Source organism: Dipodomys merriami, unplaced genomic scaffold (genome assembly GCF_024711535.1).
Source record: "Dipodomys merriami isolate MVZ:Mamm:240054 unplaced genomic scaffold, mDipMer1.0.p SCAF_7, whole genome shotgun sequence".
NCBI classification, from domain to species: Eukaryota; Metazoa; Chordata; class Mammalia; order Rodentia; family Heteromyidae; genus Dipodomys; species Dipodomys merriami.
The window spans coordinates 49,900,873-49,924,500 of NW_027206290.1; the positions used below are offsets into that span (position 1 = coordinate 49,900,873).

Genomic DNA, 23,628 nt, shown 5'->3' on the forward strand with positions numbered 1-23,628 from the left:
ACTTCCAGTGATCTCAGAAACTATCAAGTGTAGAAACAAGTACAAGGCATCACAGTGACGGGGGTGCAGTTTAAGACTGCCCTACACCGGTGGGTCTGTTACCTCTCACATCTCCCACTTAAGTCTTCACATTTTGGATCAGTTTCCACAGTGACTCTTAGTTCTTTCTCTCTTAACTGCTTAGCCAGGAAGCAAGCTCTACAATTCCTTTTACAGATCATCTGGACACAGAGAGCCCTGGGTTCCTAATGTGGGGAGAGGAAAGAAGGGGCCAAAGTAGGATGGGAATCAAAGGATAGCCACTATGATTTCTAACCACCTTAAAATGATTGGCCCATCCACCCCCATAGGTGGTGGTATTCCTGTTTCAGCAGTAGTAAGGACAATTGGGTGTGCTCACTAGGACTCCCAGAGCCTTTAGATGGTAGAGCAGAGATTTAGTTGTAGGTCCTGTTTGCTCAAACCCCTAGGAAATTTTCACTCCAGTACTTTGAGAAGGCAGGAGACATATTCGGCAGTTAACTAAGCTGAACTTCCTGGTTGGGAAAATCTACTTCAATAACAGGAAGGATAGATTAAAAAAAAAAAAAAAGAGCATCTTGTACACAAGACAACTAAGGCTTAGAAGTAGCAGAGGAATGATAATGATATATATCTTTTTCTTTTTTGCCAGTCATGGGGCTTGAACTCAGGGCCTAGGCACTGTATCTGAGCTCTTTCGCTCAAGGCTAGTGCTGTATCATTTTGAGCCACAGCTCCACTTCTAGTTTTCTGGTAGTATGTATACTGGAGGTATACATGGTAAAGTATAAAAGTCTCATGGACTTTTCTGCCCAGGCTGTGTTAGAACTGCAGTCCTCAGATCTCAGCCTCCTGAGTAGTAGCTAGGATTACAAGCGTGAGCCACAGCACCCAGCAACATTTTTTATTTTCATTTTTTTAAATATTTTTTTCTCTTTTATTTCTTTCATTTATTCACTTTTTTCCCCCTGTGTATGTGGTACTGAGGAATCGAACCCAGGGCTTCATGCATGCTAGGCAAGCACTCTACCACTAAGCCACCTTCCCAGCCGCTTTTAGGCTCCCAAATTTGGAGTAGGTACTTCCAACTGTTGCCATCCAGATGTTGTGATCAGACATTGATAGATCCTGCTACAAGAATCACAACCTCCTTATATGAAAGTTCAGTTGGAGACAGTCCTACAGAACACTGGCTTTTCTCCCTCTATTTGTCATCTCCTGTGCTTAAGCCTATTGAATCTCAAGACTAGCTTACAGCAACATAACCCACTGTAAGCCAAGTGCCCAGCTCAGTATACAGGAAGCCAGTTTGTATAGGAAGATGACATATATTGCTTGTGTTTCCCAGAGTGAAGTGCCTGGCTCCATCCCAAAATCCTGGAAGTGGACTGTAGAACACATTGTCTATAAAGCTCTCCGCTCACACCTTCTGCCACCTAAGCATTTCACAGAAGATGGTAATGTCCTGCAGCTTGCCAACCTGCCAGATCTATACAAAGTCTTTGAGAGGTGTTAAGTGTGGTTCATTAATGGACTCTAGGGTCTTTTATTCTTCCTCTGTATCCCAATGTTGTTGGTGAAGAGACTTAAGGTACAAGATTTTCAATTGCCTTCTAGCACCCTTTCATGTCTTAATTGACTACAAATAAATTGTCAAATGTGTTTTAATGTAATTTCTTATTTACTTCACAATTGAAAACTTCTACATCAATTTTCCCTAATTTACTCATGTTAAAAAAAAAATCCCAAAGTCGCAGTATCAGCTCCCGAGCCTGTGCTGCGGCCCTGGCCGGTCAGTGTAGGAACCTTCTCAATAAAGTTGCTTCTTTAATAACAACTTTGTTGCGGTGGGCTCTGTCACTCCGGACGACTAGGTGGGCTTGTCTGCCTGAGTAGGGGGTCTTCCTACTACATTAGTGGGGGCTCGTCTGGGATAGAGCTCTTAGCCGCTCCAACCTGAGGGGGACTGGGATCCCCAGCCGGGAGGACAGTGTGCGGGCACTCGGCTGTTGGAGAGAAGTTCCGAGGAAAGCCTCGAGGTAAGCGCGGTTGACCTAGGTTAGAGAAGGCGCCAGAGTGAGGCCAAAAGTAGGGTGAGGCTGGACGCAGCAGAGTCCCCTACGGCCGAGGAGGTCCAGGGACGCCTGGACCCCTCAATTCCACCAGTCCTAGCAGTCCTAGTTGGACGGGGGGCTTGCTTGTGGAGAAAATAGGTTGAGAAAAAAAAGTAACTTTTGGTTTTGGGATCCCTCCACGTTGTGTATAATGGTGTCTGCCTGTGTCTCATTGTGCTTTTGCTTTTGCTTGCCTTGTTTGTAATTGGATTTACTTTACAGGAAAAATATGGGGCAAAGTGAGTCCACTCCCGGGACACCCCTAGATCTTGTCCTAGTTCGTTTAAAACAAAAACTGCTGGTTCTGCTTTTTTAACTTGCTTGTCAATTATGAAATTGCCACTGACCACCTGCAAGTGGCCCCAGTTAGATCTCAGCCTCAGGCCTTGGCTCAGGGGGTCTGAGCTTGGGGGAGAACCTGTCAGTCTGAGGGGACGGCCGCTAGGGACTTTTTTTTCCCTAGCCCCAAGATGACTGGGAATTCTCCTCCGCCTTGGAAGGCCCCTGAGTCAACGTTTGCAAGAATCTAAAAAGAAAAATTCTCTGGAATGAGTAGAGGGGGTTCGAGTCCCCTGCTAAGTGGTGAGATGTCACCCCATTCACTGAGACCTGATTTTGTCTTTGTGGCCACTTGTCTGTCTTGTTTACTTCGGTGTGTTTTCTGTTCTGTTTCCAGAGGTAGGGAAGTTTTGGGTGAGCATGGCAGGCTCACTCAGCAGACTCTGGATTCAGCTTGTTGAGTGGGAGCAGCACAGAGTTCCGGTAGGGATAAATTGGGGCCCATTAGTCCCCAACTCAGCCTTCAGTTCTTGTCTAGTTCTTGTCTAGTTCTGTTTTAGAATTGGTACCAATTTTAAATGTGGATCCTTGGTTTTTGTGTTTATCTGTGTTTTTGTTATTTATTTGAACATCTCTGGGGGAATAAAAGTTCCAGCTGGGCTGGGTCACAGACCTGCTATGCCCACCCTCCCTGTGAGGCATGGAAGGTTACTGGGCTAGTTTGGTTCCCTTCAAGCCTCAGGCTGCATTTTCTCCTTGTGGAGGCTGCCAACAGGGAGGGTGTAGAAGGCTGTGTGCCTGGTTTGGACTTTTTTCAGCTAGTCCTGACAATGTAACAATTTGTAAAGTGCTCTTGTCTAAAATTGGATAAAAAAAAATCTGGCCAGTTTAGTTTTAGGTGACCCCCTCCCCAGCCCTCCTCCAACAGAAGGGCTTCAAAAGACTAATTAGTGAATTGCCTTGCTAGACAAGCAAGCTCTGGGAAAATGAAGCCCAACAAAGGTACCTAGTTTAAAAGAAATACTGTCTTCAATTTTTGTTTAAAAACTTTAGAAGGTGTATGTACGACTAATTTTGATTTTTGCGCGCTTTAAGATCTGTGTGAGTGTTTGTGTGTCTGTGAACATGTTCAAAGATAAGAATTGTCAGCATGCTGTAACAATTGGGTGAGTTTAAATTTAAAATTCAAAAGGTTATGAGGTTTGGACATTAAAAAATTTTTTAAAGAATCTTCATAGTGTTTTAAATGACTTTTTAAGGATTCTTTAACTTGAAAAATAGAAAATCTGGTATTTTATGTAAAAGAACTATTTAATGAGAACTATAAAAAGTTAAAGAAAGAAATTGCAGAAGACACTAGGAAATGGAAAGACCTCCCATGCTCCTGGATAGGCCGACTTAATATAGTAAAGATGGTAATACTTCCAAAATTAATACACAAATTCAATGCAATTCCTATTAAAATCCCAATGACGTACATCACTGAAATACAGAAAACAGTCCAAAAATTCATATGGAACAACAAAAGGCCTAGAATAGCCAAAACAATTCTAGGGGATAAAGACAATATGGGAGGGCTATCCATGCCAAACTTCAAACTCTACTACAGAGCTGTAATAACAAAGACAGCATGGTACTGGCACAAAAACAGACCCGAAGACCAATGGAACAGAATAGAAGATCCAGAAATAAATCCACAGGCCTACAGCCAGCTGATATTCGACAAAGGAGCCAAAGACATACAATGGAAGAAACACAGCCTCTTCAACCGCTGGTGCTGGGAAAACTGGGCAGCCACATGCAGAAAACTAAAAGTGGACCCCAGCATATCACCTTGCACCAACATCAACTCAAAATGGATTAAAGACCTTAACATTAAACCTGAATCTCTGAAACTACTGCAGGACAGAGTAGGAGAGACACTTGAACTAATAGGCACAGGAAGGAACTTCCTGAACAGAGTCCCAGGATCACAACAAGTTGGAGAGAGACTCGACAAATGGGACTACCTTAAAATAAAAAGCTTCTGCACAGCTAAATCTATCGCAACTAAGCTAGAAAGACAACCAATTGGGAAAAAATATTTACCAGCAGTATATCAGACAAGGGGTTAACTAATCCCTCCCAAACCTAACAAACCAATTACTAAATGGGCAAGGGAACTAAAGAGGGACTTCTCAAATGAAGAAATAAAAATGGCAAACACATGAGGAAATGTTCATCATCCCTGGTGGTGAAGGAAATGCAAATAAAGACAACCCTGAGATACCACCTTACCCCAGTCAGAATGTCCCACATCCACAAATTAAGCCAACGACAAATGCTGGAGGGGATGTGGAGAAAGAGGAACCCTATTACACTGCTGGTGGGAATGTACACTCATACAACCACTTTGGAAAGCAGTCTGGAGGGTCCTTAGAAAGCTAAAGATTGACCTCCCTTACGGCCCACAGTCATACCACTTCTAAGCATCTACCCTGAACAACAGGAACCAATATACAAGGACACGTGCACCTCCATGTTTATTGCAGCACTGTTCACAAAAGCTAGGATATGGAAACAACCCAGATGCCCCACCACAGATGAATGGATCCAAAAATTGTATCTATACACAATGGAATATTATGCAGCCATTAGAAATGACAAAATGGCATTTGCAGGGAAATGGATGGAGCTAGAAGGAATCATGTTGAGCGAGGTAAGCCAAGAACGAAGGGACAAACGGTACATGGTCTCCCTGATAAGTGGATGCTAAATCCAAAATGTTAGGTGATACGACAAAACAGGACTTAAGAAACAAAGAACTCCCACTCATCTGGTCGAACCACTACTAAATAGCCCCACGCTGCTGCTCACATATATGGTGTATAACATGTGAACACCGTTATATGTTACAGACTGTGATAGACAATTTGCTCCAGGAAAGTTAGAATGAACTTGTGACTTTAAGTGAGCATCATTATTCCACAATACTGTGAAATTCCAGAAATTATGTAATTACTTAATCACAATTTAAAAAAAAAAAAAACCTCGGGGAAGGGAGGGAGGGAGGGGATGGGAGGGGGAAAACAATGGAGGGGATAACAATGTTCAAGAGGAAGTATACTCATTACCTCACTCATGTAACTGTAACCCTCTGTATAGTATCTTTACAATAAAAAAAAAACTGTTATAAGGGTTAAAAAAAAAAATCCCAAAGAAGTTTGGTATCTGACAAGGTGTTCTAGCAAACACAATAAAGAATCCTAAGGTTTTGAGGATTTTCCAGATTTTTCCGCTCTGGGAAATTTATCAGGTTTCATGTACTATATGTCAGTTCAGATGTATTTTGAAAGAATCTTGAACATGTAAGAGACTGCTGATATTGACCATAAAGAAGGCCTTGAAGGGGCTGGGAAGGTGGCTCAGTGGTAGAGCGCTTGCCTTGCATGCATGAGGCCCTGGGTTCAATTCCTCAGCACCACATAAGCAAAAAGAAAAAAGCTGGAAGTGGCGCTCTGGCTCAAGTGGTAGAGTGCTAGCCTTGAGCTGAAGAGCTGAGGGACTGTGCCCAGGCCCAGAGTTCAGGCCCCACAACCGGACCCCCCCCCAAAAAAAAGAAGGCCTTGAAGTAAAAATCTTAATATTTTCAGTAAGCCAATCTCATTTTTTCTTAAGGGAAAAACTTGAGGGAAGAAATCAGTTCTTATCCAGTGTTTAACAGGCATGAGTTGTAACGTAAATCCGTGTTGCTAGTGGCCATGAGTACTTGTCACTGAAGTTTGTAACTGAAGCTTCTAAGTATTCTTATTTGAAGTATAATGTAAAAATGAGGTGCCATTGTAAAAAAAGGTGCCATATTCACTGGCCTAACTTCTGTTTGTGTCATGTTTAACCTCTTTAACTTTTTTCCTTCAGAATTGCCCTATTGAATTACCCTATTGTAGTTAAAACCTTTAATTTCAGGAATGGGAAAAAAACTATTCTCAAGGAAGAGAAAATCTTAAAAGGATAGACCTACTCCTAGATGAGGACCTATGATGTTGAAGGGGCACCCCAGAAAGGGAGATCACCTTATGGAAACCAGAACTGAGATGATCACTCAGATCAAGATTACTTGCTCTGTTGGCTATACTTACCACATCCCCCTTCCTTCATTTTCCTGTTCTAGAAAATACCAGAGTTCCTGTTAGCCCTTCACTATATTGTTGGAAGTCACTAGACCCAATATGGCCACATTGATTAAATTTCCTTTCTGTCCTTCATCACTTACTACTCATCTCTTTGATGAGCATATTGCAAGAGGTGGTCAAGCATAGTCCCTTGAGACTTCTGGAGCCAGGCTTTTGTTCTAAGACTCTGGTAACAAAAATATAAACTGTAAGAAACAGACCAGTCAGCACAGAAATTAACCTGTGATGTTAAGGTAAAATCCATATAACAGAGGACCTCAGTGAAGTTCAGTGGGAAAGTACCAAATACCTAGGGACAACACAATGGAGGACACATTTGTTAAACCATAAAAGGAGCAAAATCAGCTCCTGATAGTTTCAAACTCTAAGCAGCAGACCAACTGGGGCATCTCCGAGGTAAGGTTCCTTCAATGAAGCAGGAGGGACACACAGGCCAAACGATTTTGAGAGAGGAGGGAAAGGTGTCACCCTGGTGTCAGGCTGGACCATTCTATGCATTATAGAAGAAATTGCATTTCAGAATATCCTTCCCACCATCAACTACACAGCTATTATAATTAGAATATGTTAGTTCCCCAATTCATTTTCAGTTTCCAGATTGGAAACTAAAACCTTAAAAAAACTGAATGGCTCTAAAAAAGGGAACAACTATTAGAGATTTTATTCACTTCTTGGTTAACTTTATTATCTAGTTTCAAGTATATATGGCCTTTATTCATTAGATTTTTTTCCCAGTATATTTTCTGCATGAACACTTTGAAGCTAGTGTAATCATTTCCATTTCTACAGGATCGATTCTGACAAGAGTCCCAACTGCTGCAAAGTGGCTACACTTGATTTTAAGCAACTTGAACGTTAATGATGAAAATCTGTATTCCAGATTATTTGTCCTTGAGGAGAAAAAAGGAAGAAAAAAAAAAAGGCAAGATGGATATGGTGACCACAGTTTGTTCTGTATCAAAATGAACATGTCAGTAGCCAGTTGTTTGGGCAGAAGGTTGTATTTAATAGAATCTTTGGCAGATTCCCCTCCTGCTTGCTCTGCCCTCCCTCCCCATTTTGGATTTGTTTGAAGCTTAATTCCACCAATAAGCAGCAGATGAAAATACTTTACAAGGTACAGCACAGTTGATTTGGAAGAATAAAGACCCTATTCTTTAAGAATACAGGCCTTACTCCCCTTGCCCCATGCAATAAAGCAAGTTTTATATACACTCCCCATTTTTCCTATCATTTTCTCATATAAATTTAAATATTTTACAAAGGCTTTTTCTTCCAAACATTGAAATACAGACTCCCAACCTGTGAACTTACTTCCTCACTAAAATATAAATGCTATCTGATAGGAAGAGTAAATATCTTTTGCCTACTCGAGATCCTGAAGTCTGAACTGTACTGTGGAGAAGGCACTTGTGTTTTGTGATAACTCCAGCAAGTGTCAGTGAGCTCAGAATCGCTGTCCTACAGTGTTCAGTCTGAGGCAGCTGGGGAAAAATGATGACTATACTTGATTTTCAGAAATTATGGAAATAAAAACAGCACAGACAATTTCTTGAGTCTAGAATCAAGCTATAAACAAAATCCAGAGTAATAATTCATGAAGATTCAAACCTGCTTCACTCTCATAAATTATAAAATACAGGTGGCTGTTTTAATAATGACTCAAAACAGTACTGAAAGGGGTTTGTGTCAATATACAAAAAGTCCTTCTAGGCAGAGCTCTCAGAGCAACACCCAGTTTGAAGAGTAGCTTCTCTACTGCTGGGCCAGAAGTGCTGTCCTGTTGGCCTTCATCTTCTCCAGCCTCTTGGCCAGATGGCTATTAGTCATCTCCATCTCCTCAATCTTGTCCAGTGCTGTTCGTAACTGGAGACAGAGAGAGCATAGTCACTTTAGGTGATCAGAAACAGCAGTTAGTTCCTTCTAGTAAACTGAAGGCCAACCTCCTTTTTTTCCCCCTAAGCGTTAGAGGTATTAAACATCATGTCATTATTGACATCACAGAGAAGATACACAGAATTTACAGAAACAGGGCTGGGAAGGTGGCTCAGTGGTAGAGTGCTTGCCTTGCATGCCTGAGGCCCTGGGTTCGATTCCTCAGCACCACATAAGCAAAAAAAAAAAAAGTCAGAAGTGGCACTGTGGCTCAAGTGGTAGAGCGCTAGCCTTGAGCTGAAGAGCTGAGGGACAGCGCCCAGGCCCAGAGTTCAGGCCCCACAACCGGACCCAAAAATAAAAATTAAAAAAAAAAAGAATTTGCAGAAACAGACTTGATCTGTAAAGTAAAAATTAAAACCTACAAGTAAGGCGGCCATCACTGTGCAGCTATATAAAGCCAATACAAAAACAAGTGACTCCACTTGTTTTAAATTTAAATTTAAATTAAATTTCTTAAACAGTGAAGAATTTCAATAACTTTTTTTCTGTTTAGGAATGAGTTCTCTAGTACCATACGTACCTCTCGTTGTAGCTTCCTCTTTTCTGCTTTGAGTTCATCTTCAACTTTCTCAGCATTCTCGGCAGCAGTTTTATATCTTAGCACCTGGCCTTCAAGACGGTTAATCTGTAAATATGATAATCTGTTAAAAGCTCCAGTCTTGAATTTTCTTGAAGCAGCTACAAAAAGAATTACAAGTTCATATTCCTATATATTTTTAAGAAATACAGGAAATATGAGAATATAAGAAATATAATTTCTATGAAATAATTAGCACCTGGCCTTCAAGCCGGCTAATCTGTAAATAAAATAATCTGTTAAAAAAAGCACTGATCTTGGGCTGGGGATGTGGCTTAGTGTTAAGAGTGCTGCCTAGCATGCAGCATGGGTTTGGTTCCTCAGCACCACATAATCAGAAAAGGCCAGAAGTGTTGTTGTGGTACAGATGGTAGAGTGCTAGCCTTAAGCAAAAAAAGCTCAGGGATAGTGCCCCGGCTCTGAGTTCAAGCCCCAGGACTAGGAGAGAGAGAAAAAAAAAAAGCTCTGATCTTGAATCTCTTGAAGCAGCTACAAAAAGAATTACAAGTTCGTGTGCACGCGCGCACTAGGAGAGAGAGAAAAAAAAAAAGCTCTGATCTTGAATCTCTTGAAGCAGCTACAAAAAGAATTACAAGTTCGTGTGCACGCGCGCACGTGTGTGTGTGTGTGTGTGTGTGTGTGTGTGTGTGTGTGTGTAATTTTTTTTTGGGGGGGGCGGTCAGTCATGGGGACCCTGAGCTTGCTCAAGGCTCACACTCTACCACTTGAGTCACAGTGCCACTTTTGGTTTTCTGGTAGTTAATTGGAGTTATAGTCTCACAGACTTTTCCTGCCTGGGGCTAGCTTTGAACTGCGATCCTCGGATCTCAGCCTTCTGAGTAGCTAGCATTATAGGCATGAGCCACTGGCACGTGGCCATATTTCTATATTTTTAAGAAAATATGAAGTTGAGGGGCTGGGAAGGTGGCTCAGTGGTAGAGTGCTTGCCTTGCATGCCTGAGGCCCTGGGTTTGATTCCTGAGCACCATATAAGAAAAAAGCCGGAAGTGGAGCTCTGGCTCACGTGGTAGAGCGCTAGCCTTGAGCTGAAGAACTGAGGGACAGCGCCCAGGCCCAGAGTTCAGGCTCCACGACCGGACCAAAAAAAAAAAGAAATTGAAGTGCCCTATTACTTTCTCTGCTAGTTTTCTATTATAGTATAAAGAATATAGAATATTTTTTAGAATATATAATATATTTTTATAGTATATATATATATATATATATATATATATATATATATATATATATATTTTTTTTTTTGTCGGTCATGGGGCTTGAACTCTGGGCCTGAGCGCTGTCCCTCAGCTCTTCAGCTCAAGGTGAGCGCTCTACCACTTGAGCTACAGTGCCACTTCCATAAATATATATTTTTATACTAATACTATATATAATAAATATAGAATATAGGCTGCAAAGGCTGCCATAGAACTCCCAGGATTATCCACTTAAAATGCAAGAAGCACATACAAAATGATACTTATCAAAATGAACTCCAAGAAAAGGAAATGAGATTGTTTTGTTTTGTTTTGCCAGTCCTGGGGCTTGAATTCAGGGCCTGAGCACTGTCCCTGAGCTTCTTTTGCTCAAGCCTAGCACCCTACCACAAAGCACCACTTCTGGCTTTTTTTGTTTATGTGGTACTGAGAAATCAAACCCAGGGCTTCATGCATGCTAGGCAAGCACTCTACCACTAAGCCACATTCCCAACCCAAGGTTTTATTTTAAAAATTATTTCTTTTTTCTTGTTTGGTTTATTCCTTTATGTCACTCTTTTTTATTTTTGTACCCTTTGTCTTATATATAAGTTTATCTGATTTGGGAAGGGAAAGGGAGTCACAGAAATAGTGGGACAAAGGGTGAACCATTTCAACAGTGATACTCACTAGACACAATGTTAGAAATGAATTTTACAACTTGGAGAGAGTGGAGTGCGGGGGGATGGAAGAAAATGAGGAAGGACACTTCAAAAAGAAATGTACTCATTACTTGACTTATGTAACTGAGGGGTTACCTCTTTCATCACCTTTACAATAAAATTTAAATTAAAAAAAATAATAAGCCGGGCGCTGGTGGCTCACGCCTGTAAAACTAGCTATCAGGAGGCTGAGATCTGAGGATCGCGGTTCAAAGCCAGCCCGGGCAGGAGAGACCGTGAGACTCCTATCTCCAATAAACCACCAGAAAACCGGAAGTGGCGCTGTAGCTCAAGTGGTAGAGCGCTCACCTTGAGCTGAAGAGCTGAGGGACAGCTCCCAGGCCCAGAGTTCAAGCCCCACAACCGACAAAAAAAATAATAAACATTTAACTCATTTAGTACCTCAAAGAAGTACTTACACTTTGTTCCAATGTGGTTATGTCCTGTTCTGCTTTTGAAAGCTTAAATTTGTACTCACTAATTTGTCTATTAGCATCTCCTAGAACAGAAGATAATAATGAATTAACTTCATCTCCCAGAGATGGAAGTATCAGGCATCAGAGCACATACATGCACAGAGATTCTACAACAGTCCAGATTCTAGACTGCCTATAATGCAAGAAACTATTACTTACACTGTATCAGTATTCCTAGAAGCAAGAATTAGCAGACAGATCCTCCTTTATCTCTCATACGTGAGCAAGCTCCGAGAAAAGGATCCTTGCCAAGGAAGCAGTTGTCCATGCCTGATCTTTAACTGCAACCCTGTGGCCCAAAATGCCTCTGTATTCCCTGGACTGGGTCTTCTGGTTCTCGGAAGCAGCCCTGCAACCTCTACCTCTAAAGTTTGTTTCTGCTCTCCCATACCACTAGGGTCCTGTTCCCCCACCTCTGATTCAAATCTCAACTTTCAAGACCATGCTCATTTTCATCTCTTTTACCCTCCATAAATGACTAACTTCTCCTTCCCTTGTTGCATTTTACTTGCATCCTTTTTATGACATATATCTGTGTTCTTCTAAATACAATGAGTGTATAAAAAGTGGAGCTTTGCTTTCTTACTAAATCTGTGTTTATACCTGAGCAAATGCTTTGAAAATAATGTATGCTTTAGTAAACTGAAAACAAATGCTTCCAATAACAGGTTGTAATGTTATGGATAGAGCTGTTAAGATAATTTACTTGACCTAAGAAACTACTTAAAGTAGTAAGTTAAGAAATTCGGGTGGAGATGGGGGATGTGCGCAGGCACTAGGTAAAATTTCATTCTGGGAACACAAATCATCCTCTGAAATGAGTATACTCCTAAGGATTACAAAAGATTTATGTCAACTCTAACCTACTAAGGAAATACTCAACAACCTAACAATAACTTTTCTACATTTCCATATTACCAAGATTGGAATTAGCTATATAACTCAATGTAAAATGTTGTATTATTTATTGGTCAGTTACTGATACTCTGGAAGTAATGGGAGCCAGGATGGTGGTAAACATCTGTAATCCCAGCACTAAAGCGGTTCAAGCAGGAAGATCCTGAGTTCAAGGCTAGCTGGAGCTACAAGGTGGTAATACGTGACCTCCTCCAAGGCTACCTCTGGGTAGTGGAACGAACATTCCAGTCATCAGCCCTAAAACAGAAGCTAGAAGGTCTTGTTTTAAAATTCTTACCTCCAGTAGTCTACTAATTATCAAAATGTATGGCTTCCTTCTTTCTCACTGCAAGTCACTCATTTCTTCCTGTTTTTAAAAGCCCCTTGTCTCAAACCATCTTGTATGAAACACACCCAAGACACTATCTACAATCAGGAATGGCTCAGGCCCGTTCCTGGCCTTCTGGTCCAGCAGAGCTATGTATTTTATCTTCACCAGTAGACCAAGCCTTCCTAGTGTTCCTCAGCTCACTTTATTTTATACCTATACTTGTGTACTTTCCCTCACCTACAACGCTGGCTCTAGTAAGAATTCACACATAAATGCCAGCCCATCCCTCTTCTATTTGATTTCTTTTGAATTTGTTCCTTTGAGCCAATCTCTCTAAACTGGGCCCTGCCTTTCTAGGACTGCAGCAGCCATTGTACCATTCCATCATAGCATCCTAACTGGCTGATCTTTCTACAACGTTCCTGCAGTCACAACTCTCCACACCAAAATGACAGATTATTTAACAGGAAACATCAGGAGGCTGCAAGCTGACACCCAAAAAAGGAAGTAATGCTGCCCTCAAAAATTAGGACTAGGGCTGGGAATGTGGCTTGTGGTAGAGTGCTTGCCTAGCATGCATAAAACTCTGGGTTCAATTCCTCAGTACCACATAAACAGAAAAGGCCGGAAGTGGTGCAGTGGCTCAAGTGATAGAGTGCTAGCCTTGAGCACAGAAAAGCTCAAGCCCCAGTACTGGAAAAAAAAAAAAAAAAAAAAAAAGACTAGCTGGGTACCCATAATCCTAGCTACTTAAAAGGCTGAAATTGAGAGGATCATGATTTGAGACCAACCTAGGCAAAAAGTTCATGAGAGCCCAACAAAAAATGCTAGGTATGGTGGCATGAATCTGTCATCTCAGCTATGGCAGGAAGCATGGCTGTAGTGTCAGCCCCAAGCAAAAAGACCCTAACCAATAAAAGAGCCAAATGGGCTGGAGGCTTGGCTCAAGTGGTAGAATGAGTACTTGCCTGGCAAGGCCCCGAGTTCATACCTCAGTACTACCCAAAGTAAGTCAGTAATAATATCCCTTAATTCATAAAGGCCTACAAAATTTGGCCCAAATGAAAAGACCATAAATTGGAGTTATCTGGAAATTTTTTTATGTAGACACTTAAAAATAATCAGGAGCCAAAAGTAGAAAAGGGAAGAAAAAAAAACCTATTTGTATAAACTTGAGAATACTAGACTATTATGTGGCTGTTTCTAAATTCCATCTGTAGTGCAGGCTGGCTCCTCCTGCTTAAGCCTTTAGAATGCTGGGGTTGCAAATGTTTACTACCATGCTTAAGTTCCAGAGTATAGGTAATTGACCAACAAAACTTTACATTGAGGTTATACAGGTAGTTCTGATCTTGGTTATGTGGAAAGAATCAGGTTTGTGTTACAAACTTCTAGGAAAATTCTGAAGCTACTCAACATTGTGTTAGTCTCAAATCTCAATTATCCAAGATAAACTGCACATAAATGGTAGCTCAAAGATGACATGCAGGTATAGAAAAGGACAGTGTCCAGGAAAGAAAAATAACTTACCCTTTTACATTGAAATAGAGAAGAGCCTCTATTTGACTCCTGTATTTGTCTGTACCAACCATTGTAAACAGAATTTTTGCAGAGATAAGCATACTATGAAAGCAGATTACTCATAATCCTGCCCCAAAGACAAGGCTTACATACTAACAGAGACTGATATCCCCTGGTACTTACTCTGCATCTCGATAAACTGCAAGTCTGAGCCGTTCTGCAGTCCTACCAAGTCACCAGCTATGCCATCATTCCTGGAGCATTTTTGCCGTTCTTCCTCTAACTGTAGCTTCAGTTTTCTAATCTGAGATGGAAATAAAAGGCACCAGTCAGATCAGTCTCTTAATAGCCCAGTGGCCACACTGTAGAACACTGTATCAACAGATCATACAGATTATTCATATTAGAACTATTTTCTCCTGGTCTCAAGAAGATAGAGTAGATACCCACCACACTCCTGTATTTCCATGAACCAGAAATAAAACTTAAGGTATGTAGCTACAAGGAAAAGTGAGCAGTTTAGTAAACCAAGCGAGGGCACAAGTAAAAGAATAGACAGCTAGTAAATAAAGGAAATTAAGAAATGTATTCATTACCTGTCTTATGTAACTGTAACCCCTCTGTACTTCACCTTTATAATAATTTTTTAAATGAAAAAAAAAAGAAACTGCAGATCTACTTTAAAAAAGAAAACAGCTCAGAAAGAGTTCAGAGTGACCTCAAGTAGGATCCAGTCTGTTCCACCCTTAACATTGTATTTGTGGCAAGAGCCACCTAAGTGTATACTGTGAAGCCTTATATCCAGCCTGATGAAAGCTACCCAGCAATTATGTGTGTATTCCATCTTAGCTAGGAAGCCCTGAAGAATTATCTCAGCAGCCAACAATATCCTTAAACCTGCTGTTGAAGCCAGCATATATATGTATATAAAACTTCATGTCTCTGTAAGACAGACTGATCAGGGCCTTGAGCCTTGTTCCAGCAGACACTTAGATCACTTGTCCACAATAAAAGGTGGGCTTGAGGATACCAGCTATATCCCTAGACCTGTCACACAGCACAATGTATCCTCTACTCACCACTGTGGAAACACAAGAAACCATAAAAAAAAAATTCAACTATAAAGAAAATGAACAATTAACTTTTGAAGGATTAACGAGTCACTGAAATAAAAATCTGTAGTGTCAAATGAAAATACAACCTACCAGAACTTTTGGTGCAGAGCAAAGAGGAAAGGTTATAGCTGAATGTCTACATTATGAACTCAGATCTCAAGTGAATAATCTATGTACCGTAAGCTATTAGGGAAACAAGACAAATCAAAAAGCAATACAAGGAAGGATATAGTAAAAAGCTAGTCACAGTGATAGATGTCTAATCAGCTAATCAGGAGGTAGATAGGAAGGATTGAGCTAACAGCAGGGCCTGGGCATGTGCCTGTCGCCCCAGTTATGCGGAGCTCATAAATAAGATGTGGTCCATGCCAACCTGGGCAAAAATGAGAGAGACTCCCATCCCCAAAATAACTAAGAGGAAGAAATGGGATTAAAGTGACGCAGAGCTTGCCTAACAAGGTCAAGGCCCCAAGTTCAGCCCACAATAACACACACACACACACACACACACACAAAGAATCAAAGAAAAAACCTGATTCTTTGAAAAGATAAACAAAATTGACAAACTCTTATCCAAACCAAAGAAAGGAGAACACTGAATAAAATGGAGATTTTATGAAAGGGGATCTCAACAAATAATGAAAATTCAGAAGAGTATTAGAGAATACTTCAAAATATGTATTCTTGTAGACACCAGTAGTTCACATCTAGCTATTCAGAAGGGTGAGATCTGAGGATCATAGTTTGAAGCCAGCCAAGGTAGGGAAGTCTTTGAGAATCTTATCTCCAATCAAGCAGCCCTAGACTTGAACACAAAAACTCAGGAACAATGCTCAGCCCTGAGTTCAAGCCCTTGATGGCATGTGTGCACACACTCACACTCACATTCTCTCTCAAACACACACACACACACACACACACACACACACACACGCACACACACACCTTCTAAACTTTAACAAGTAATGAAACTAAAGTGGTAATAGTCTCCCAGCAAAGAAAAGTTCATAATTGGATTGATTCACTGACAAATTTTACCATACTTTTTAAGAATACCAATGCTCCTCAAACTATTCCATAAAATAGAAAAAAGTGAAAGGAATACTAACCAAACTTATTTTATAAACAGTATTACCCTGCTATAAAAACTACAGGCCGGGCGCTGGTGGCTCACGCCTGTAATCCTAGCTACTCAGGAGGCTGAGATCTGAGGATCGCGGTTCAAAGCCAGCCCGGGCACGAAAGACCGTGAGACTCCTATCTCCAATAAAACCACCAGAAAACCGGAAGTGGCGCTGTAGCTCAAGTGGTAGAGCGCTCGCCGTGAGCTGAAGAGCTGAGGGACAACGCCCAGGCCCAGAGTTCAAGCCCCATGACCAACAAAAAAAAAAAAAACAAAACTACAGGACACAACAACATACAAAAAAAGGAAATTATAGATTTAATTACCTTAATGAACACTGACATAAAAATTTTCAGTAATATGTGAATACTAAATACAACAATATATTAAAAAGATCATATACCATACTGAGTTGGTTTCATTCCAGGGGTGCAAAGACAGTTAAATATTTATAAGTAAATAAATCTGGTACAGTGCATAAATATAATAAAGGGCAAAAATCACACCATCATCTCGATGCAGAAAAAGCTTTGGATAAAAATCCATTATCTCTTCAAGATAAAAGCCCTGGAGAAACCAAGCATGTAATCCCAGTTATTCAAGAGGCAGAGAAAACAGTAGGATAGCAGTTTGAGCCAGCAAAACGTTAGTGAACACCAATGTGAATTAACAAGCTAGCTATAGTGGTACAAACATATGAACCCAGCTACTCAGGAGGCATAAGTAGAAGGATCAAGGCAAAGCACAAGATACTATCTAAAAAAGAACAAAAGCAAAAAAAGGAGTAGGGGCATAATTCAAGTGGTAGAGTGTCTGTTTAGTAAGTACAAGGCTCAAAATTCAAACCCAAGTATTTCTATCCCCTCTCCCCAAACAAAGCCATGAAGAAATTAGGAATAATAAGGAATGTACTTCAATATAAAGGCTCTATATGATAAACATAGAGCCAATATAACCCTAAATGGTAAAAAAACAAAATATTTCCTTTGAAGTCAGGAACTGAGATAAGGATGTTCATTTCCTTCACTTTTACTTGATATATGATCCAAGCAATTACTAGCCAGAGCAATAAACTAGAAAAAGGGAGAGAGAGAGAGAGAGAGAGAGAGAGAGAGAGAGAGAGAGAGAGAGAGAGAGAGAGAAATGGATATAGAGGAAAGGAAGAAATTACATTATTGGGTAATCATCCTAAACATTGAAGATTTTAACAAAAAAATTGTTTTTATTTATTTTTTTGGTCAGTCATGGGGCTTGGGCGCTGTCCCTGCGCTCTTCAGCTCAAGGCCAGTGCTCTACTGCTTGAGCCACAGTGCCACTTCCGGTTTTCTAGTGGTTTATTGGAGATAAGAGTCTCAACGGACTTTCCTGCCTGGGCTGGCTTTGAACCGCGATCCTCAGATCTTGGCCTACTGAGTAGCTAGGATTACAAGCGTGAGCCACCAGTGCCCGGCATTTTAACAAAAATTTCTAAACATAAAAATTTCTTAGATCTGAAAAGTACTTTTCAGGAAAGTATCACGTTACAAAACCAACATTCAAGAATCAGTAGTTTTTCAATATACCAATAATAAATATTCTGAGAAAGATCAGGAAAACAATCTCAGTCACAATAGATGGACAAAGTAATGGTACATGTCATTTCTCATATGTTACATCTGAGTCTTAAAAAAAAGTCAGAAGTATAAAACAGGTACACTGAGGGTGGGAACAAGTGAGAGGATAGAGGAAGAAAGAGAATGAGGGAAGATAAATATGGCCAACGTACTTTACAAGCATGTATGAATATAATGATCTAGGCACTGGTGGCTCATCTTATAATCCTAGTTATTCAGAAGGCCTGCACCTAGAGATTCATGGTTTGAAGCCAGCCTGGGCATACAAGTCCATGAGCCTCCATCTCTAACTAACCATAAAAAGGTCAGGCTAGAGGCATGGCTCAAGGGGCAAAGTGCTAGCTGTGAGCATGAAAGTCAAAGAAGGTCAAGGCTCTGAGTTAAAGAAATGAAGTAAGCCTATTAAAAATGTTTAAAAGGGGCAGGAAAGAAGGATAAGTAACAGGAAAGGTAAATTTGACCAAAGTACGTATTATATGTATGTGCATTATGTACACAATGAATTTGTACAATATATGCTAATTTAAAAACTACTTTCTTGGGTCCCAACAATGGGATACATGGATCTAAGTATTCAAGATCATTTGAACAAATAGGAAGAGAAGTAATCCCCAAAGGCCAGGTTTTCCAGATATTATGTGTTTATGAAATAGTCCATCATTTGGGTAATTCCTATAACTTTTATTAAAAATAGAAAATTTAATAAGCAAACAAGCAATTTTGTTTACTTTTAGAAAAGTTAAATACTCTTTTAGAAAACTTTCTATATACAAAGATAACTGGAAATATATAAGTGGCTTTCTAAACTGTCCTTAACTCTATTAACAGGGATCAAGAGGAAACTAGGCATCAGGTTTGCACTAAACTGGAACTAAAGTTCATACTTCTCAGAGACCTCTTGCCCTTTCAACATGCATGGGTTGTCATTGCTATCTGTCTTGAGGGAATTATGGGTTATCATCCCCATCATTCCTACTTATGTCCATCTCTAAAAGGGTCATCCATCCTCTCCATCTTCCTCACAAGGCCCTTTAACATGCATAACATTCATTTCCTAACTTTTCACCATGTCAGACATGCTTCCACTGTGCCTTCTAGAATTAGCCCTCCATCAGCAAACCCCTTCCTCAGCCTCTTGTTTGAGTACCCTCTAACATTACACACTCACAGAAACCTGTTACTCCTGAAACCTTACCACACACTGCTGTTTTCATCTTGTACATCTTCCTAGAAATGGAGGCTCCCCTTGCTGCTGCTGAACAATATTCTCCCTCCATTCTCCTGAGAAGTCCCTGTTCTTAATTTCATCTCTTCAACTCATATTTCTTCAAATCTCATCTCTTCAAATCACACAAATCCTCTCATATTGCCATCATCCCACACCTTTGTTACCCTACTCTTTCTTGATTTACATGCCCTCAACACTTATCTTAATTCCTAGAAATTTCAATTTACACCTGAGTGGAAGCTTTCTTCCAGAACTAACCTCTCAGTTTCTGGAATATCTCCTCAACACATTTCTTACCATCTCTATCAATTCTTGATCTCAGCCTCTCCTGCCCATAGTCATATATTAGAGCTCAACATTAGATAGCCATACTCTCTGCATCTAATTAGGTCCATCTATCCTCTATTGAACCACAATCCTTCCAGCTCATTCACTCTAGATTCTAACTCTTAACATCCTTCAAACGCAGTAGCACTTCTAACCCACTAATCCATCTTCTTTCCACAGTGTCTTGATGTCTTCCCAGATGTCTTCTCAATCCTTACCCAGTATAATTTCTAGGTCCATCATTATCATCACTCTCCTATATAGTCCTCATTCTCCTACCTCATAATACATGCGTAATAAGTATTTACTGTATCCCCATACCTATACAACTAAATGTAGCCAGAGAAGAAATGTATTTACAACCTTTTTAACATTATGATTTACTACTTAATTATTGTTGTTTATTGTCACAAGTCTCTTTCCACTAGAATATAAGGTCTACTGGGACAGGAATGCTTTTAACTTATTTATTCACTTAAATATCCCAATGACAAGAATAGTATCTGCTAAACAGTGAAATATGACAATATTTGTTGAATGGCTGAACAGGAATAATGGAGAAAATCAATGAAGTTTCCAAGAAATTGCCTCAGAACTAAAGGAGTTTCTAGAATTGACAGGAGCCCATCAAAATACATCAACTTGAAATTACAAAACACTAAGAATAAAGAGAATAGGATATAAGCTTTCAGAAGTAGGGGGAAAATATGCCACATATAAAGATTAAAAGTCCAAGTGTCCTCAGAATTCTCAACAACCACACTGAAAGACAAAAGACAATGAAGAATGCCTTTTTTAAAAATCTGAAGCAAAATTATTGCAACCCAGAAATAGATATTCATCCAAAGTAGTAATTAAGTAAGAAGGAAAGACACTTTCAGGCCTCAAAGATCATGTATAATGAACAGCCTACAAACACTTTCCTCAAGAAGTTACTTAAGTTTAAATCAAAATAAAAGGAAGAAGTAAGAAGGTAGGAGAGACTAGGAAAAGGAATCCCAACCCAAATCACAGGCAGACGAAGTCCCCACATGCTTATGAAGGATGATATCCCTGAATGGAAAGGATGAGCCATTAGTTCAGAATGTGTTGAATCAGATGCTCTAACATTTATCAAGATGGTCTTTTGAAAGAAATATGCTATATCAAGAAACCCTGCCTTTAAGCTACAGTTTAAAACTGTGACTAAATTATTGAAAAACACAAAAATCAGACACATGATATGAAGAGAAAAAATTGTAATATTAACTGCAGTGGAACAAATAGTTGTAAAGGAGATGAAAGGCAGTCCTAGAATGTAACACATCTCCCCAGTGAGCAGTGAGCAGAGCCCTGATGACATAAATAGATTAAATGTTAAGAGGCTATGGGAATGGGATATGTGCATGTGTATAGCAGAGACTCATCTGTCACAGAGGAATTTCAACAGAGATTGTTTAAAACCAAACAACCATGAAGTAATGCAAACATGTTACATGGAGAGAGTGCATACCAGAGTCAGAAAAAGAACTGGATAGAAATGGTCACAGAGAAGCCAAGAGTGGTGGCTTATGCCTGTAAACTCCAGCTATTTGGGAGGGGGAGACTAGGAGGATTGCAGTTCTTGGCCATCCCAAGCATAAACACAACTATCTCAATCAGTAGCTGAACGCAGTAGCATACATCTTTTTTTTTTTTTTGGGGGGGGGGGAGTCCGGTCGTGGGGCTTGAACTCAGGGCCTGGGCGCTGTCCCTCAGCTCTTCAGCTCAAGGCTAGTGCTCTACCACTTGAGCCACAGCAATACTTCCGTCTTTTTTCTTTTTGTTTATGTGGTGCTGAGGAATCAAACCCAGGGCCTCATGCATGCAAGGTAAGCGCGCTACCACTGAGCCACCTTCCCAGCCCCAGCATACATCTTTTATATTGGCTACATGGGAAGTATAAATAGGCACACTGCAGTCCAGGCCAAATTCTGGACACACATATACAACCTCATTTGAAAGAAATGATGACATAAGAATAAGGGCTATGACTAAAGAGGCATAACTCCTGCCTACGAGTAAGGACTAAGTTCAAGCCCTTGTATCAAGAGTGACAGAAACACACACACGAAGAAACACAGAGAGACAGACAAGGAAAAAGAGGGAGGACAGGAGGGTCAGACAGAAGATGGTCATCTTCACAAGATTTGGAGAACAAAATGACTCATTAAAGTGTGTGTACCTACAATGTTTTTTAAAAGAATAAAGACATAAAAATATGAATCATCTTTTTATCCTTAAAACCATTCTAAAATTTAAATACATGTAGTAAGTTTAAAATAATCTTATTGGTTTAAATTTTCCAATTTCTAATGCACATTTTAATATTTTACTATATAAAAAACTAAAATGAAATCAATACCTCCATTGAGGAGAATATTTTACCTGTGATAGTAACTCTTCCTTTTCTCCAGCAAGTTTTCGTAGCCTTACATCTAAAACAAATAGAAAGGGCTTTAAACTAAATTTGTAATGGTGAAATCTGTGAACAACTAGACATTCTTCCAAGTTCATACATAGCAAACATAATCTGATCATTACAGATCTGAACATGAAAAGAAACAAAGGCTTTAATCATATTATAGAAGAGCATTTAATTATACTAAATATATTGCCATACACTGCTTTTCATCAGGGCAAAAAATACACTTGTTCCCAGAATAGAACCAAACTGAAGTACAAAAAGGAACCATTTACTTGTTTCAAAAACTGACGAGCTTTCATCAGGATCTAGACAACTCCAACACCTATGGCGTTGAAGGCTTAAGTCTATAGCAAGAGAGATAACCAACTATGGGAGAGGTGATGATGTGAGAGTGGGACTGTGAGGCAAGCTTGAGGAAAGGTAACAGAGGAGCACAATGGTGGAAGAAAGCAAAGCCCCACAAAAACTGGTGGGCAGAGGGAAGGACACACACTCTTAAGATGGGACACCCTACGGCAAGTCTGAGACTGGGATGCAGTCACCAGGGCCCACCTACAGCTGGTAGACAGGATTGCTTTTCCCCTCTGGAGATGAGGAAAGACTTATAGTTTATTTGAACCTGGTCAACCTGGCGATAGCCTATGTTCTGATTTCCTCAGCCCTCCAGACAGGTAGGCAGACACTTGAGCTGTCTGTTGCCATCGATACCTTCAACTCTCTATCTCTTCCCTCTTGCTCATGGGCTACCTTTCTCTGCCTTATCAACCTGCTCTACAATTGATTAAATTTCTGGAATCCTGTACATTACAGGATATGCTTAACTTTTTTGGGGGGGTGGGGGATCAGTCGTGGGGCTTGAATTCTGGGCCTGGCCAGTGTCCCTCAGCTCTTCGGCTCAAGGCTAGCACTTGAACCACTTACAGTTTTTTGGTGGTTAATTAGAGATTGGTTAATTGGACTTTCCTGCCCGGGCTGGCTTTGAACCGTGATCCTCAGATCTCAGCATCCTGAGTAGCTAGGATTATAGGCATGTGCCACCAGTACCCAGCTTAACTAACTTTTAAAATGCTTTCAACTGTGCTACTGTACCTTAACAGTACCTCCCATTCCTGCAGAAAACCTGTGAATAACTAAAATAAGATGATGGAAAAGGGGCAAAAAGACTTTCCCCCCAATAAATGAAAGTAAGCTCATAGTACACTATCTATCTGAGCTATTTTTCTTCCTCTAGAGTAGGATTCTTAGTAGGTGTAATGAACAGGTCTCTTTGTGTTTTCCTGGAGAGACATGTCATTAGATTCTTGAAGAAATCACATTTTTTTGTTTTTGTTCCAGTACTGAGGCTTGAACTCGGGGCCTAGGTGCTGCTCCTGAGCTTTTCTGATCAATGCTAGCACTCTACCACTTGAGCCATAGTTACTCCAGCTTTTTTGGTGGTTGGTAGGAGATAAGAGTCTCATGGACTCTCCTGCCTGAGCTGGCTACAAACAGTGATCTGATCTCAGTAGTTACAAATGTGAGCCAGCAGCACC

General features: G+C 40.3%; 2 protein-coding genes across 26 annotated transcripts in view; one reads left to right on the forward strand and one right to left on the reverse strand.

Moving 5' to 3' along the window:
• Positions 1-1,683, forward strand: part of Mlh1 (mutL homolog 1) — a 53,794-nt gene extending 52,111 nt beyond the window's left edge. For all 9 annotated transcript variants that reach the window (XM_070006589.1, XM_070006590.1, XM_070006591.1 and 6 more), the window contains one exon: positions 1,370-1,683. In XM_070006589.1, the coding sequence (XP_069862690.1) occupies positions 1,370-1,537 (168 nt within the window). In that variant the 3' untranslated portion in view covers positions 1,538-1,683. The remainder of the gene's footprint in view (positions 1-1,369) is intronic.
• Positions 1,684-8,211: 6,528 nt separating this feature from the next.
• The window catches only part of Lrrfip2 (LRR binding FLII interacting protein 2), a 119,285-nt gene continuing 103,868 nt past the window's right edge, over positions 8,212-23,628 (reverse strand). For all 17 annotated transcript variants that reach the window (XM_070006602.1, XM_070006607.1, XM_070006604.1 and 14 more), the window contains 5 exons: positions 22,057-22,106; positions 14,428-14,548; positions 11,439-11,518; positions 9,045-9,149; positions 8,212-8,452 (listed from right to left, as the gene is read on the reverse strand). In XM_070006602.1, the coding sequence (XP_069862703.1) occupies positions 8,342-8,452; positions 9,045-9,149; positions 11,439-11,518; positions 14,428-14,548; positions 22,057-22,106 (467 nt within the window). In that variant the 3' untranslated portion in view covers positions 8,212-8,341. The remainder of the gene's footprint in view (positions 8,453-9,044; positions 9,150-11,438; positions 11,519-14,427; positions 14,549-22,056; positions 22,107-23,628) is intronic.